Source organism: Pempheris klunzingeri, chromosome 14, assembly GCF_042242105.1.
Source record: "Pempheris klunzingeri isolate RE-2024b chromosome 14, fPemKlu1.hap1, whole genome shotgun sequence".
In the NCBI taxonomy this organism is placed as follows: domain Eukaryota; kingdom Metazoa; phylum Chordata; class Actinopteri; order Acropomatiformes; family Pempheridae; genus Pempheris; species Pempheris klunzingeri.
In genome coordinates this window covers 10,972,568-10,989,272 of record NC_092025.1, presented here as the reverse complement: position 1 = coordinate 10,989,272, position 16,705 = coordinate 10,972,568, and the positions used below count along the sequence as shown (strand labels likewise).

General features: G+C 37.7%; 1 protein-coding gene across 1 annotated transcript in view; it reads right to left on the bottom strand.

Annotated features, from left to right (window-relative positions):
* Positions 1-2,831: 2,831 nt before the first annotated feature.
* zbtb20 (zinc finger and BTB domain containing 20) overlaps positions 2,832-16,705 on the bottom strand; it is a 32,441-nt gene continuing 18,567 nt past the window's right edge. Inside the window, exon 4 of the mRNA XM_070844276.1 lies at positions 2,832-15,198. Coding sequence (XP_070700377.1) covers positions 14,663-15,198 — 536 coding nt within the window. The 3' untranslated portion in view covers positions 2,832-14,662. The remainder of the gene's footprint in view (positions 15,199-16,705) is intronic.

The following is a 16,705-nucleotide window of genomic DNA, read 5'->3' as shown; positions in this document are numbered from 1 at the left end:
TTACAAAATGCCAGTGCGTCATGTTACTCAGACATAAGTATATTTTATAAAGGATGGCTTCACTTAGAAGAAAAATAACAATTTGAAATATACAGAGATTGTGAAAAGTACAAAGTGAACTTGAAATATAATTAACATGCAGTATAAATGGTTGAGAAACAGCTAAATGATTATACAGATTGCTTCTGCAAGGAACACATGACAACATGCTTGTGCATCACGTTGCTCAGACATCTTAATAAATGAATATAACCTTAAAATCTACATTTCTTAATGAGTAAATTAGATTGTAAGCCGAGAACCTGCTATTCAGAATATCCACAATGCTGGGCTGTAGGAAGTGTTGGCTGTTACACACAGTGTGACATCTGCTGCCACAGAGAAAGAGTGAACTTGGTTTTGTTACTTACAAGGACCTTTGGAAGACATGTATAATATACAAGGTGTGGCTGATTAAATGCTCCCTTCAGTGGCCATATCTGCAGCCGGTGATGCCGCGCTCCGCCTAACACTTGGTATTAGAGCAGATCTGCTGTGGGATGATTTAAAAGAAAAGGCGCCGTGAAGTAGCTAAAGAGATTCTTCACAGCTGATCTCCGCTCACTTGTAGGCAAACGCAGCAGGTCCATTTATGCAGGTTTTACATGAGCAGTTTGTAGTCCAGTTAACAGATAATTGGATTCCCCCCCCCCCACAATGTCAGATGAAGCATTTTTGGTTTTAGGACCTTAAACAGACTGGGGAGTTTCAAGGTGCACTCCTCCATGGATTTAATCCTCTGCTGGGCTCCTGTCGGCCTGTCAGGTGCTGCAGATCGGCAGCAGGGGGCGCCTGCGGCAAACAAGTGTGAAACTCCCGCGTTCCCGCACCCTCTGCTCGTGCCCGAGTCTCACACTGAGGAGAGTCTAAAGCTGAATCTGATTTATCTCCTTATCAGGATATAGTGACAGGGTGTCCTGTGAATGAAGGTGATGGCAGCACTACTCTAGTGCTAATAACAAGTCTGCACAGCGCACTAAAGTACACTAAGCACTGCTTTCTCAACAGCTAATAGAGGCGCTCATTTATTACAGGCTTATATTGTGTTGCATCAGTATGGACTGTAAGTTATAATTAGCACTTTACCCACCATACACTTGTACAAACCTTGCACAGCACCATAGAATAGAATGAATCTATCACTATCACAAAATATAGAAAGGGTCGTTATTATGTGCATGAATGAATAAGCAAACACACTGTCTGGTTATTAAAGACTACTACTAAAGGCTATTAAATAATCATTCATTTAATTTGGCAATTTACCTTAAACTTTGAACTGATTTATGTGTCACAGACATTAATCAGTGAGCACGGCAGGATGGCCTCAATTTATGATCAGGTACAAAGACTCTGATTAACTTTTATCTACAGTGAAAAATATGTTTTGTTTTTTTTCAAATCACAAATCATGTCGTTAATTAGGCTGCCACTGCACTTTTTATTTATGCCAACAGTGTGATTTTAGCCATAATATATAAACTTGAAAGCTGAGAAAAATAAGGAAGTCCAGACTAAAATAAATAATCAGGAAATTAAAAGCCAAACCAGAGCGTGCGAAGCAACCATCTCTCATTGTGAATTCATACACACTTATAATTTACTCCACCTAATAAATCTCTCAGACCAATACTTCAGACCAACGTGAATCCAGTGTTTGAATACAATACGGAGCTTCTTCCTTTTTTGCTTCCTGTCCCCTTTTTGTTCTCTGATGTGTTTACCAGATTACACCCTAAATATAAGGAGCCATAACTGCGACATTAGCACAGACTGTGTAACAATTTAATATCAAAAATCTAATTAAAAATTGACCGCGGTATGTTCTCAACCCCTGACATTGGAGGATATTAATTTATTCTCAATCATATGCTATTTAAGGTGGCTATTATCAGAAATCTGTTTGACTCGAATCACTATTTGCATAATGAATTTTACAGAACTGCATTCTCATTTTATCTCATTTTGTGATGATGGTGATTATGTTTTATTTGTAGGAACAACAGTACAGTTTAAAACTCGCTGTCTTGTTAATCCTGCAGCACACACAGTCTTAATCTGAGTATCAGTAAAAGCTAATATTGATGGCGTTGTGGCGGATCCGACACAGTCGGTACACGCAGTGGGCTAATCAGTGTGAAAACCATTTGTGGTGTATTACAGCTGTGTGTGGTGCTGTGCAGCAGCTCGGGGGTTAACAACGCCACATCACAGCAGGCTTTGGTTCCTGGAAACTCTTTTCTGTGCAGAGTTTACATGTTGGCTGCATCAGCTTCCTCCCACTGTCCAAACACTTGTGAGTGAAGTGGACTGCACCCCTGAATTGCCTGTACAGTAGGTGTGAAGTGAAGTGTGACTGTGATTGTTTATTAATCATTGTTAGATTTGTAATGGACTGGCAGCTTGTCCAGGGTGTTTCCTGCCTTCTGCCCAGTGCATTCTGGGATAAAATCCAGCCTTTAGGATCACTTCCAACTGTACTTGGAATGAACGCACCAGCAGGCTTAATTTAGGCTAATACAGCTAATTTTTTTTATTATACGGACTCCAAGAATATCTATCTATCTATCTATCTATCTATCTGGTTTTATGCATTCATTGTCGATGTCAGTTTGGCAGTACACTCGTGTGAAAGGTCGAGCGCGGAAGCCTCGTTCCACAAACTTTACCCTTTTCCAGACAAAAGGTTACTTTCTGTATATATCTCTGGTCGGTATATTCATGAGACGACGCTGCAGAACCACCCGCGGGAAGAGCAGAGAAGTAAAACAGCAACAAGACTTTCTGTGAAGTACAGGAAAGTACTAGTTTTTATTCCTTCATAATCAAACTTCACAAACAGCTTGAACTTGTACAATACCTCAGAGAGTGAAAATTACAAAAAAAGTGCTGGTAACATTTACAAAAATCATCCTTACTTAGCAACAATCAGTTTATTCTTCCACACTTTTTTTAGTCTTTTGTATTAAGGCTTAATACTTCTGTATAAAGTATATGCAAGATAAGTCTTCACAGTTTTTCGAAAAAAGTCACAATATTATGTAACATAATGAAGCTTTTACGGCTATTTTCTTTATAATAACAAATACACATCACTGGTAAATATATGTGAAATACAGGGCTTATTGTAAAATGGCAAGTAATGATACTGTTTGCTGAGATAAATTGATTCCACACACTGTTATAGGAAAGTTTTGACATACCGTTGCTATAACTGAAGGAGGAGGAAAAGAAAATGATAAGCATAAACACTTGGGAGATCGCCTCCAAACTTTGGCACATCCCATGAAACAATTTCACAAAATATGAGATTTATTTTTGAAATCATACATATGGAAGAATAGCTAAACTGGCATAAAGTGAAAACATGCTGTGTAGTAAGGTGCTAAATCAGAGATATTACATTGCCAGCCTTTTTTTTTCCCCACATGGACTGACATGAATAAGGTGCATTCGTAAGACTCAAAGCATGTAGGCCTTTCTTAGATGTCAACAAAATGTGTAATAAATACAAGTTTTCAAAAACAACCTAAATTAATTTGACCAATAGTCTTGAGGCGACCTCGTATACTCATGCATTCCCATGGATTCAGAGAAATGAATATCTCTACTGCAGTTGTGTAACTCTCTAACTGTGGCATGTGAAAGTAAAAGCTGTATTGTATTCATGGTATGTGTTACTTGCTTTTTTTTTTTTTTTCCTGTTTTTATTTTCATTTTTTTTTTTAATCTGTTGAAATTGTGACAAACTTGATGAGTAAGGAGATGGAATTGAAAACTGAATGCGAAACTAAGCCAAGATATATTCACAAGATCCTCTAAGCTGCACTGGTTTACAGGTCAACAGATGAGAGCTCTAGCCCTAGACTTACCAATTTCACCCTCATGCATACTGTACGGTTAAAGTGACGCAACAAGCTTGCTTAAATAGTCTACATCACAAAAGCAATTTGGTTTTAGTGCAAACACAATTGGCTGGCTTCAGCTTCTCAATAATAACAAGCTCACCAAGGAGATTACAAGAAGGCACATACTTATGCTTCCTCTAACACGCAACATATTTAGACAAACCGCAACATCTTTCAACAACACCACAAAGCGGTGAAAACAGGAAAGCTACTACATCCAGATAAAATGGTGAAGTTTTGCTGTTTGTGAATTATTGAAAAATTTACACTTATCCATCAACAAAATAACGACGTTAAGGTCAATAATTACTGCTGTTGTGAATGACCTTGTTGAAAAAGGATGAAGTATGGTACATTTTGGTGGACAAAGATTCTCTACATATGTGGCCAACGATGCTGTATTTGAACGACAAAAGGTGCATTTGTAAAAAAAAATTTAAAAAAATTCTTCCTCTAAGAAGTGTTTTGTTATTATTTCACTTCCCAGGAAAACGCACCCAAAGTGACCAAATACGCAGAGAAGACGAGTGTTTTTAAGGGAAAAGTGTGCACGACAGTGGACAGCTGGGTTTATCTTTTGGTATCTGTGTTTATCTTCAACGATGTTGCCGGCTGTGTGATGTAGACAATTGACGTTTGACTCATGGGAAAATGATTCCATCCCTCATACATCCCGTCTCTCACTTCAGATCTGTAAGAGCTGCTTGATTTGTCCAAAACAATCACAGGAGGAAACAACAGTTTTAATGCCCCTCAAATCTGGACACTAATACTCGGGGGGGTACTGCTGGGGTTAAAAAACCTGCTACGAACAACAACACAACACGTGGATGTCATGTGCATTTAAAAAGGTGACCACTCTGTACCTTTGAATACAAAAACAAATCAAAACTCGTCAAATATCACCATTTACTCAGCATTGCCACTGTGGGCGACAACCGTCACATACTATGGTTTAAAAATGTGTTGAGTGAATTATATTGCTTTTGATAGAAGAAGACCAAAATAAGTCTAGTGCAAATCTCTTTTCTGGTTTGAGAAGTGGTGGTTGGTGTAATGAGACTCAACTGTCATATCTGCTCTACCATAGCAAGAACACACCAGGTGATTTTGATAACTGGATAGCTGTCAAGTGGTATCCCTTTACGATTTTTTTTCTGAATCTTTAAGAGAGCACTCTTCCTTTTTCAGAAAAGAAAAAAAAAACATCTGTTACCAGTCGATGCCATGCAGGAATTTAGAAGGAACACCCTAATAAATATTTCCTATTATATATTAACCACCACCCAATGGATGCAATTAACAAGCACCAAGGAAAGGTCTTAACTGCTTACATCTAAATGACTCCTATTTTGAGCGAGAGGATGGCGGCCATGTTAGTCACCCTCCCCTGTACAGCTGGGAGGATGTGCTTTGTCTGTCAGCTCACATCTGTGCTAACGGGTGTCGTCTGTGCAGTTATGTCTGTCAAATACATCTCTCAAGTTGGAAATGTTGGAAAACTCACTCCAGTCCAGTGTTTGACAAATCATATTATAAAAACGTCCTTGCACATACATTTAAAAAAAAAAAAAAAGAAAAGAAAAAAAAAAAAAGACTTTATCCCCTATTTCAAAACAGCAGTCAATACATTTCAAACAAGCTTGTTTCATAACAACAATAATAATAATAAAATACAAACCAACTTGGAGCATAAATTATCAAAAACAAACTGAAAACACATTACTGCAGCATATATTTCAGGGTTGCTTAGTTGTGATGTTATAACTACCTTTACTACAACAGCTCCACTTCTGCCAAGTTCATTACTATATAGGAGAAGTATTTTTAGGGAAATAATAAAATATCAAGCTAAGGTAGGCCAGAAAGAGCCTAACAAAATATACACATATTTATAAGCACATCTCATAGTTCAACTCAAGTGCATGTTTACAAAAGCATCTACATACAAGATATGGCAGCAAAAAGCCTGAAAGCCAGATGGAAAAAAACAAAACAAAACACACACCTAAGCTGCTTTGATTAGGACACGTGTCATTTCTGATTTGTGATGTCAATATTTGAGAAATTCTGTCTTCACCCCAGGTATAAAACATTGCCCGAATTACAGTAATTCCTATTTTGAACACACAGGATGAAAAATATACAGCAGATTCACCTAGAATTAGACCTTACAGTAATAAAATATTGTCAAATTTTGCCAAATGGTTTACATTCCGCTTGCAGATGATGTGTTGATATTACAAAAATATATCGTCTTGTAATCACGTTCATAAATATTTGGACCACATTGTGATATTTAAATTCAGGTTACAGTTTGGTTTTAATTTATTTTCATCATGCAGTGATGAACGATTTCTCAGTTTGTTTGTTTTTTTTTTTCAGTGAACATGAACGACTGTAATATTTGCTTTGAGATCACGAGAGCCTCAGCTAGATTTGACTTGAATTGCTGAGACTGAAAGTTGTGTATCGTTATTCTCTTTCCTTTTTTTCTTTTTTGGCTTAATAAACAACCTACAAATATGTGCAAACTTAACATCTTGGTCCATCTCAAGTATAAATGGCTAAATGTACTCAAAGTCACAATGTCAGATTAATATTTCAGGGACAGCCTTAAAATATCAGACGGTGCCAATATTTGAAGACAACTGCTATAACACAACTATTTAGATATAATCCAATGTGAAGGTGAACAGGTCTACACTGATTCGCTAAATGTGTGTGTATAGAAGACATAACCAATGATTATTGAGTATTATGTTTTGTCAGAGGAACAATGCAACATTTACAATCTTATACATGTTTTAACATGCGATCATTTACATCACAGCTACTGTGTCAGATTCATTTTTATGTTTTGTTGCATTTCTTATAAAAAAATCTATTTTGGTCTACAATAGGCAAATTAACACAACCACAAAACTATAAACAACTGATCAAGTGACAAAACATAGATGCATTTTCACAAGCACCCTGCAATGAGAAGAAAAACAAAGAAAACAAAAAAAACAAACAAAAACAACTGTAGCAACCTGGCCCAATCATAGGAACCCCCCACACATAGAAAAGAAATGTTATTTTCTCCATAAAACTTAAATTATCTTAACCCTTCTTTGGTTTGTGAAAACAAACATTGTCTTGTACATTTTTTTTTTCTCCCCCATTTAACTTCTAATGATTAGCATGGCCCCGTTTTACAAATGAACACCACCTGCCCCTTTAGGGACAATACAGTGCTGAAATTTTTTAATCTAAGTCTGCAAGTCCGCATGCTGGCTGAGACAGTGACCAACCTCGCGGCGAAGAAGAGCCTTGACTTCTCTTTTTGCTGTTTTTTTTTTTGATTATTTTTTTTAAATATATATTACTAGTCTCTGCTGCACTATAAAAGAGAGACCAACATGTAGAAACAGAGTGATAGCATAGTGCATGTTGTCTATAGAACCAGTCCACACAAGCATTAGTTGTGCTCAAAGTTTATGAGGTTTGTGATCTTTTGGGGAAAAACTCGAATAAAGAGCGAGATGAGATTAGAAAAGTGATCTTTTTGAGGGGAATATACATTTGACTAAACATTTTATGTAATGGGCAATGTTTGCTACTACGTAATCAAATATCCAACAGATCTGTAAAACGATTAAGCGCTGGAAATCTTCCTTAATGTTCGGTTAGTTAAGTGTGGAAAATGAATGCCAGACTGAGAGTTGGAATGTTCTGGTCTTAAACAGGAATGCATGTTTCTAGTTGCGCTGCTGCACGCTTTAAAACTAATTGTCTCATCGAGTTGGACTACGCCAAAAAGACTACAGCGAGTGAGAACACAAAAGAGGCTTGGTGTCTTCAGAGGCCAAATCACGCCTAAGTGTCCTCACCATTGTGATAAAAAAAGATACAGAAAGCCTGTTATCGAGGGACACTCAAAACATAGTTTGTGCTCCATCAAAAACAAAAGTACCACCCTACAGGAAAAAAAGCTGCGTAGACAGGACTGCATGCTTCATTTGGACTGATGGTTACCTGACGATGATGCTTTTATTAAACACCTCATCAGGGTAGTGTAATAACTGCATGTTCGGAGAAAGTAAGAATATAATCTAGATGTCGTTATAGCTTAGTTTAGCTGTGTTGTACTTAAAAATCTGAACAGCTGCTTCACTGTAAGTGTGTAAAGCTCTAAATCAAAACAGAATCTGAATGTTTGACTGTAAAATCTGAACAGATGCTGTTTGTATGTGTCATAGTGTGATGGTTTGGATGACAGGGACTAGCTATATCACATTGCCTATATTATTAATGCTTCATTTGAACATTACACGTATATGAAACTAAGCCTTCAACATGTGCATTTACTCATCATAGCTGTTTTCTCCTATTTACTTGAAAACTATGTATTATGGAGGATTTAAAGATTCAAAATAAAGGCAATCACTTGCTTTTGGTATGATGCATGTTTTGCTGAAATATATTATAGGCTTTACAGAAATTTCTTACTAAAAAAGATTTTATATTTTCGGGGGGGTTTGTCTTCTGCTCGGTTCACACATCTAATTTAACAATAGTGGCATAATTTAAAAAAGCGTTTTTTTTTTCCTCCTAAATTTGGCACAGTAACTAGGCTGGAGAAGGTTACAGAGAAAACTGTGGTAATTAGTCCACAGGGGACAGAGTAATAAGCCATCCCAAAGCCTTTTATCTCGCAGCCATTCAGTCCTGAAACTTGATTTATGGTTTTTATTCTGCTAGATTTTTCTCTTGGTTTTGTTTTCATGTCGTTAAATCAACCACTTAAAGACATTTGAATGCTGTGTGTGTGTGTGTGCGTGTGTGTGTGTGTGTGTGTGTGTTCTCCGTTGCCAAAACTTTCAATTTGTAATCTAATTTCATCTCCAAGCAGTGATTTAAACATCTCCTGTCAGTCTAACGTTTAATGACCAGTTTCTTTTTTCACGTTGCTCGTTGCGTGCCCTTTACAATTCCATGCTGTACGTAAACAACAAGGCTGTCGGATAAGATAAAACTTTAATTATCGTCGTGGGCAAATCGGGCATTGGCTTGCATGTGGAAGGGCCTGTCATCAAGGTCAAAGGACACATAGTGCACTTTGAAAAAAAAAAGAACTATTAAAGCAGCTGCCAGTTCCAGCAGGCTTGCAAACTACTTTTTATTCATTTACAGGAAGTGCCAGTGAAGGTAACCACTGCCGTGCTTATAGATGTTAATCTAAAGAATGGCAATGTTGAGATAAAAAAAAAAAAAATTCAAATATTCAATTTGGATTTTCATTCATTGCGACAGGCAGCGTGTTAACTTCACCTCTTCCAGTTGATGTGTGGCTCCCTCTGCTGTTCACAAAGAGCCACTGCCCTTTCACCCCCACAGAGCATACAGTACAGGATATGGCTTGTTTGCAAACGGCAAAACACTGAAACTAAAAACGGCATGTGTAATATGCCAAACAGCAACGAGAGAGAGCAACCTGAAAAAAAAAAAAGCAAAAAAGCACCAAAGGTCATCCAATTTTAAGATGTTTCACGTCAATTTTACAGCTCCCATCGAAACAAACTCAACCTATTGTGTGTATTTCCTAAAACGTGATTGCATTTTATATCTTTGAATCCTCCAAGCTGTATAGATGTAAGATAAAAAATAAAACTTGCAGATGTAGCTTTTACTGTATATGAATAGAACATTTCAGGTATTTTAAAGGGTTCTCTTAGGATGCACTCACAACCACCAGGTCTTAGCAGTAATAGTATAAATAGTATATTCTAATAGACCATTGTGTATATACTGTATCTGTGCAATGTAGGAGAGAAAAACTATGAATATTCTGTATAGTTGCTGTATGTACTGATAGGCACTTGATAGGCATATTCCCTATATCCCACAAGGTACTGTATACTCTGGCTGCAATTATGTCTTTATCAAACTATCTGAAAATGTATTCTTCATCTGTGTGGAGATGGTGATACTTAAATATATATAGCATATTTGTAAGAAGTAATCTATTTCACTCTTATGTGTACTGTAGAAGGCCAAACAAAAATGCAGTTAAGTATCATCTGAATGGTTTTCATGTGTTTTCTGTATTCTACTCTTAACTTTGTGACTTTATTCATGCGTAAATAAAAAGATCTGACTTAGAATGTGTGGAGACGGACTGAAAAGACAAACAGGAAGACAGACACATGCTTATCAGAATAAAATGAACCTGTTCCTTACTCAACATGACCCTCACCATTACTATCTTCCATTTCCTTGTTTTCATCTCAATGCAAAGCATATAAGCATATATAATACACTGTGAAATATGACACAATTACTGACTATCCTTTATCCAGTTGCGTGAAGCTATGTATGTATAAACAACACCACTATGATCACCATAAAAAAAAAGCAGGAGGAAGCCTGAAATAAAGAAGTATAACGATGAATTAAACATACTGCAAGAAGGACAACAATGTACTGTAGACCCTGTGTCTCTACACTAAGATAAACAAAACATGAACAGTAATATATCTGAAACACAATACAAACAGCTGCAGGCTCAAGGCTATTATCTACTTTTCAATATGTTTTGTTCTGGAAAATATGCAAACACCTTGCAAACATAAAGCCTAGACTTTTTTTTTTTTTTTTCAAACTGACAACTAGAAGAAGCACGATTGAGATAAGGACTTATTTTCTGGATAATGTTGCAACTTTTCAACAATTTTCAACCGACTTTTTGCAACACTGAGAAAAGAGAATTAAGCACCACCACGAGTAGCTGAAGCAGTATAAGGAATATATAACTATGGACAGTGAAGAGCATGTGATGCTAATGCGACAGGGGAGGGGAAAAATATCCTGGGTATGCTATAGCACGTTATGACACACTGGAGAGAAGGATCTCCCCCCGTTCCGAGCCTGGTCTGCTATCAAACACCTTATGATACAAGAAGTCAACTGACAATGGGACGAGTTATCAGCCCTCATCCGGATAACGTTGAGATTGGCTACTTTTGTTATTCAAAAAAAAAAAAAAAGATAGAGAAACAATTGATAGTGTAATTCTGAAATCAAATATTTCAAAAACCAACATCGAGCTACTTAACCTACTATTTAGACCAATGATACCACAAAGCTGGTTGTACTCATCTAGCTACAGTCAATAGTGCATTTGATATATGTGTTTACACAAAATATGTAAAATTTAGGTGCCATGAAGGAATGCTAGATTACTGAATACATACATTACACTGAAACTAGTCAATTAATGTCTCTGCCTTTGCTTTCAAAGAAGTGATGATGTTAGTTTGGCAGTGTTTAACTTGGTACTGAACAGACAACAAACACCAACGTCATGAGCTGTGTGCCATACATGTGGCAGTACTGTTGGAAAGAGATCTCGGCAGTTGCTTACATATTCGATTTAGTGCATTGTCTGTTAAGGCATGAGATTACCCTCCACGTGCTGTGTAGAGACAAATATAGCACTAGTATGCAGCAATATTGCCATCCCGGCAACAACAGCTACAAACAGGAACCATACAATTTAGGCTTATATGCACACCATAGGAGACAGGCCCAATCAAATGTTAAATAATGTGCTACTTTTACTGTGGACTAACCTCTCGCCTTTACAGTATATTTCTCATGTGTGGTCGATATTTTCTTTTTTAGCCGAGGAGAAACCAGAAAAGAGAGTCTCTCCAGGTCTCACACGCATTCATCACTTAACGTCGCTTCAACTCACTCCACAGGGATCTGGAATCTAGTAGCAATTATATGAAGTTTAGCAGCAAAATGCTGGACGTAACTTCTCCAAACGGGTACGATGACAGTACTTGACCTAGGCTTCAGTCAAATCTCAGAACTAATGTTACAGGTGTCGTATTAGCCCAAAAGGTTTGGAGAGCTGCTTCTCATAGTACCTGCGTTGCATATTGCAAAGGAAGCCCTACAGTTCAGATATTCCACTTATCAACAGTTTGATTAGGCTATAATACCACACACAGACACCCACAGACACACAAACACTAAGGAAGGGACACAACTGTGTACAACTGACCGACAGATATCAAAGAAGCTGCATTCCATCACCTCCCCACACCTTTAAACCCACAGAAAGTTGTTCTAGGACACACGTATCATTTATGTTACACACACACACATTATAAATGTATCATTATTATTCATAATATAATAATAGTTATTATTATTACCTCCGCCAACGGATTTGGACGGGAGTTGTGTTTATTATTACTGTTGTTGTTTCACTGTTAATGTTGTTTGGCTTGGATGTTCTCATAGGAAAATTCTGTCTGTTTCTAAAGAAATGCGATTGAATAACTGTTATAGGGAGCTGACTCCATAAAAGAATGAATTCAAAGGTTAAAACATAGATGAGCACAGATAATGGTACATGTTTAAATAAAAATAACTGCTTGCATTAACACGGCACGAGAATATACTGTAGGTAACTGCAAGCAATAACAAAAGCCAAGAACCGCTGAATTACTTAATGAATAAATTGAAACAAAGCTATTCTATTACATGTGAATTCTACAACCAAATGTTAGATTTAAAAAAAAAATCCTCTTTTCTAAAACTATAATATCTCTGTTAACAGTAGTGCACTTATTGGTTTAAGCAGTGCAACATATATGCAAGAAAATAATGCAGTCCACTTATCAAGATTTAAAAAAATGTTTTTTTTTCCTTTGAAATTGAATAAAAGAAAATCATAGAAGTTCATTTAAGGAAAATGATTAAATATTAAGCACAGGCATTTTAAGAAAATGTGCAAAGTAGCACTTTGTTTTTTTTGAATCTACAGCAGGTCTTTTTCAGACCGCTGTATGCAGTTATTCTTTTAACAATACAACTACGAAAGTGTTTGCTCACATAAATGAGCAAATCCTTCAGATTGCAGTTGCAGGCAGTTGCATGTGTGTGTCTGAGTGTGTGTGTGTGTGTGTGTGTGTGTGTGCGTGTGTGTGTGTGCTTGTGTGTGTCTGAGTTTGTGTGTGTGTGTGTGCATGTGTGTGTCCTATTTTGAGTAAAAAGCAATACAAAACAATTCAAATATCAGAAATGAGCCTTAAGTGATGTGATGCATGGATGACAACTTGCGCACACTAGCTTCCAAATCTATTCTGTACATGCTGTGTCTAGGTTTTTAGAAAAATCAGGAATGTATACTATTGTCTAGAAAGTCCAGGTGCAACTTGTGGTATATCACGAAACAATGTGATTTTAATGGAGCTACTTGTTTTGCTTTGAGACTGCATTCCCTTTCAAAATGTTGCGGGCCATTCGAGCCTTCAGGGACCGCCAGTACATAAAGAGTAATGCACTCAGCTCCCACCTGCTCAAATAGCTCTGCAACGGTATTGAACAGGTTATACAGGGGCTCTAGGATGAAGATGGCATTTATTTCCAATTCAAATTTGATTCAAATTAAATCCCTCCCTCTTTGATACTGTTCCAATCAGCAACTAGCCTAAACCCACCCAAATATTATAATTTGATTATCAAATTAAGACCACTACTCAATAACAACAATACGTGACGTGACAAATCTTTTGTTAATCTACATCCCATAACAGTCAGGTGCAAGTTGAGGAGCAGCAATTATGAAGGAGAGAGTTTAGTCGCATATGCCAGCCTGCCATAACTGTGAATGTGAAAGGCTAAAAAAAACCCAAAAAAAAACCATCAGCAAAAGAATCTTTCTTTTTTTCTTATGTTTCAAAATGGAAGAGGTCTACTAGCCTTAACAGTCTTTTAGGATATTAGTGGCAGTGTATGCAGATGAGTTAAACTCCAAACTTCAGAAAAAAAGAAACAGATTTTTGCTCAAATACTGTCTCATCAACACACCCGAATTTAGTAAACGTAATCTTAACCATCAAAATGCATGGACAACAATTACAAAACATATGAGAAATATTTGTTCCTGTCATCGCTGACAGGAAGTTACATTTCAGTAAAATGATTGAAACTGGTACCTTGACAACAGCTGCATTATAATCCCTTAATACCATAGGAATAAATAAAACCCACTGTCAAATTAACTACTCTCCTTTTTTTATTTTACATAAGAAGGCAATCTTGTGACCATCAGTATTTTTAGAGGGAATATGTAGCCCAACCCCAGATGATTTTTTGTTATTGTTGTTGTAAATTATACCACAGTAAGCTTGGACATCTATAGTTTCCAAACTGGTCAGTATGGGTTCACAACTGCCATGATTTATGTTTCATGGCAATGTACACACACACACACACACACACACACACACACACACACACACACACACACACACACACACAAACAGACAGACACACATGCAAATACACAGACGCTCAAACATATATGCACATGTATATTCATTCAGACATATCTACACTAAAGGTGTGTTTGTGTGTATGTGTTTCTTTCGTAGGCCTTTCGGTAGTGTTCAACACATAAATCAGTATTTTAGGAAAGCATACATTTAGAGGCCTGTAGTTAGGATCCATCCAGTAGATCAATATCAAACTACTAAGCCTTAAGGCCACCATCTTTTTTTTTCTTTTAGAATAACAGAAAAAAAATCTTTTTTTTGGGAAACTTAATGTGCCAGTGTCTATACTCATTACTCTTCATACCTCAAAACAAGAAAAGGAAAATCTAGTGCCATTTTATTTGTCATTCTTTTCGAAAGAAGTTTATCTATTAGTACTTATCCATCGGAGACATGCATTCGCATGTGGTCATTGAAGTGCTCCATTTGGTCGAACTTGGCAGGGCAGACGGAGCACACGTAGGTGGTCCCTTCTTGGCAGCTCGCTTCTGCAGCTACACCCACTCCTGTTCCAACCCCAGCCCCTACTCCAGCACCTCCGCTCACTGGCATGGCGAGGGCCACCACTCCAGCTCCAGGCTCGGGGACAGCCATAGGCATGGGAATGGAGACCGGGCCCGGGGTGCCTGCGCTCCCCGAGAGCCCGGTGATGGCGCTGCCTGTGCTGTGCAGGGCCATGTGCCTCTCCAGCAGGGTCTTGTGTGAGAACTTCTTCTTGCAGATGTAGCACTCATAGGACTTTTCTCCACGGTGCAGCCGCATGTGGACATTGAGAGAGCTCTTCTGGGTGAAACGCTTGTTGCAGATGCTGCACTGGTAGGCCCGCACCCCTGTGTGTGTCACCATGTGTTTGATTAAGTAATCCTTCAGGGAGAACGAGCGCCAGCAGATGCTGCACTGATGAGGCTTCTCACCTGGATGTGCATGCAAGACAAAAGCATTAAGGGGAAAGAAGAAGAGACAAATTTTGAGGATTAGGTTTACAAGATATGGAAACACTTGTGCAGCAACATTGGATGCCTGAAGCCAGCACTGTTACTTTTCCAGTACAGGAACATACCTCAGGCTAGAATTATTTAAACCTGCATTAGCTCTGTTATGATGCTGCTCTCAGTATGTGCTGTGCACTACAGCTTTTTGAGAGAAGCTTTCCTATGATGTAGCTCTGATGCAAAAAAAATGTACAGTTGACATATCATGAGAACTTTAATGACTTTCAAACACAGAAAGGTGGAGCTATGAGGAAAAATGTGGGAAAAAACCCCACACACAATAATGTTAATCCCGATACTATCATCAATCAAATCATTTATGCTTTTACTTGGCCATTTTGTGAGTTTGTTAAAATGTCAGCTCATGTCACATAATTGTCACATCACGGACTGTAAAATACTAAATAAACCGGTAGGGGAGAACTGACAACACTGTATCATGCAAGTAAATGAAGTCCTGTGTATCTACTGTTTGCTGCTGCAGTGAGTGAATTCATTTGCAGCTACCTGCTTTGATTTAATGAAGCCAGTAATTTATTCTTTTATCACTTTTTATTTTGTTTGACCTGCTCCACATGAGGGTCAGAAGTCGGGGTCAGTTGCTGATCAGTAGCACGGAGCTGGCACAGGTATCGGGTATATTTACTGTCTTGCTCTTCTTCAGGGCAGAATATTTGGAACACAGCAGCTCACACAGTTGAAAAGCTGCGTCTTTTGTCTCTGACAAATATGCAACCGCAGCCAGTGACACGTTATCTCCGTTGCACTTCATGCAGTAGTACTCTTGTGTCCTCTGTCTTTTAGCTATTTCGGGTGTGTATTGTACCAATTAATATTTTTAGGAATTTCTATTCTGCTCTAATGACTCTTGAGTTTGGAGGTTGTTCTCATCCACATCTTGCATCAAGGCGTGAAGATGTACCACATAACATCTGTCAAAATACCTCTTTTTTTATACTGAAATAAAAAATATTTACATCGTAAGTGAATTAGACGTACGTTAATCTCACATGGACAGCAATAGAATATTATGCTAAATCATCCTGTAATTTTTTTGAAAAAGATTTTTTACAAAATGTAGTAAAGGTTATCTGTCATTGGCTGCCATGGGACGCTCAGATCTAGACCATGGGATTGATCGATCAGTGGATTTCATTTTCAATATCTCATCACTCTGCTCCACGCAATTGTGTGAGTTAAACAGGAAATTTGGTTTGAAATATCTTTCAGAGGTGGCTCTGGCCAAGCAGCGAATTCTAATGACTAATAATGGCCAATATGAGTAGGCAATTTTTATGAGATCATCTAATTACATGATATCTAATTCTTTCTTTCTGTGATAATGATTTCTGCAGTTTATGATTGATAAGGCTGTCAGTGCTGGAAGAAAGCAGTGTAATGACGTGCTACATGAGCCATCAACTGGCAC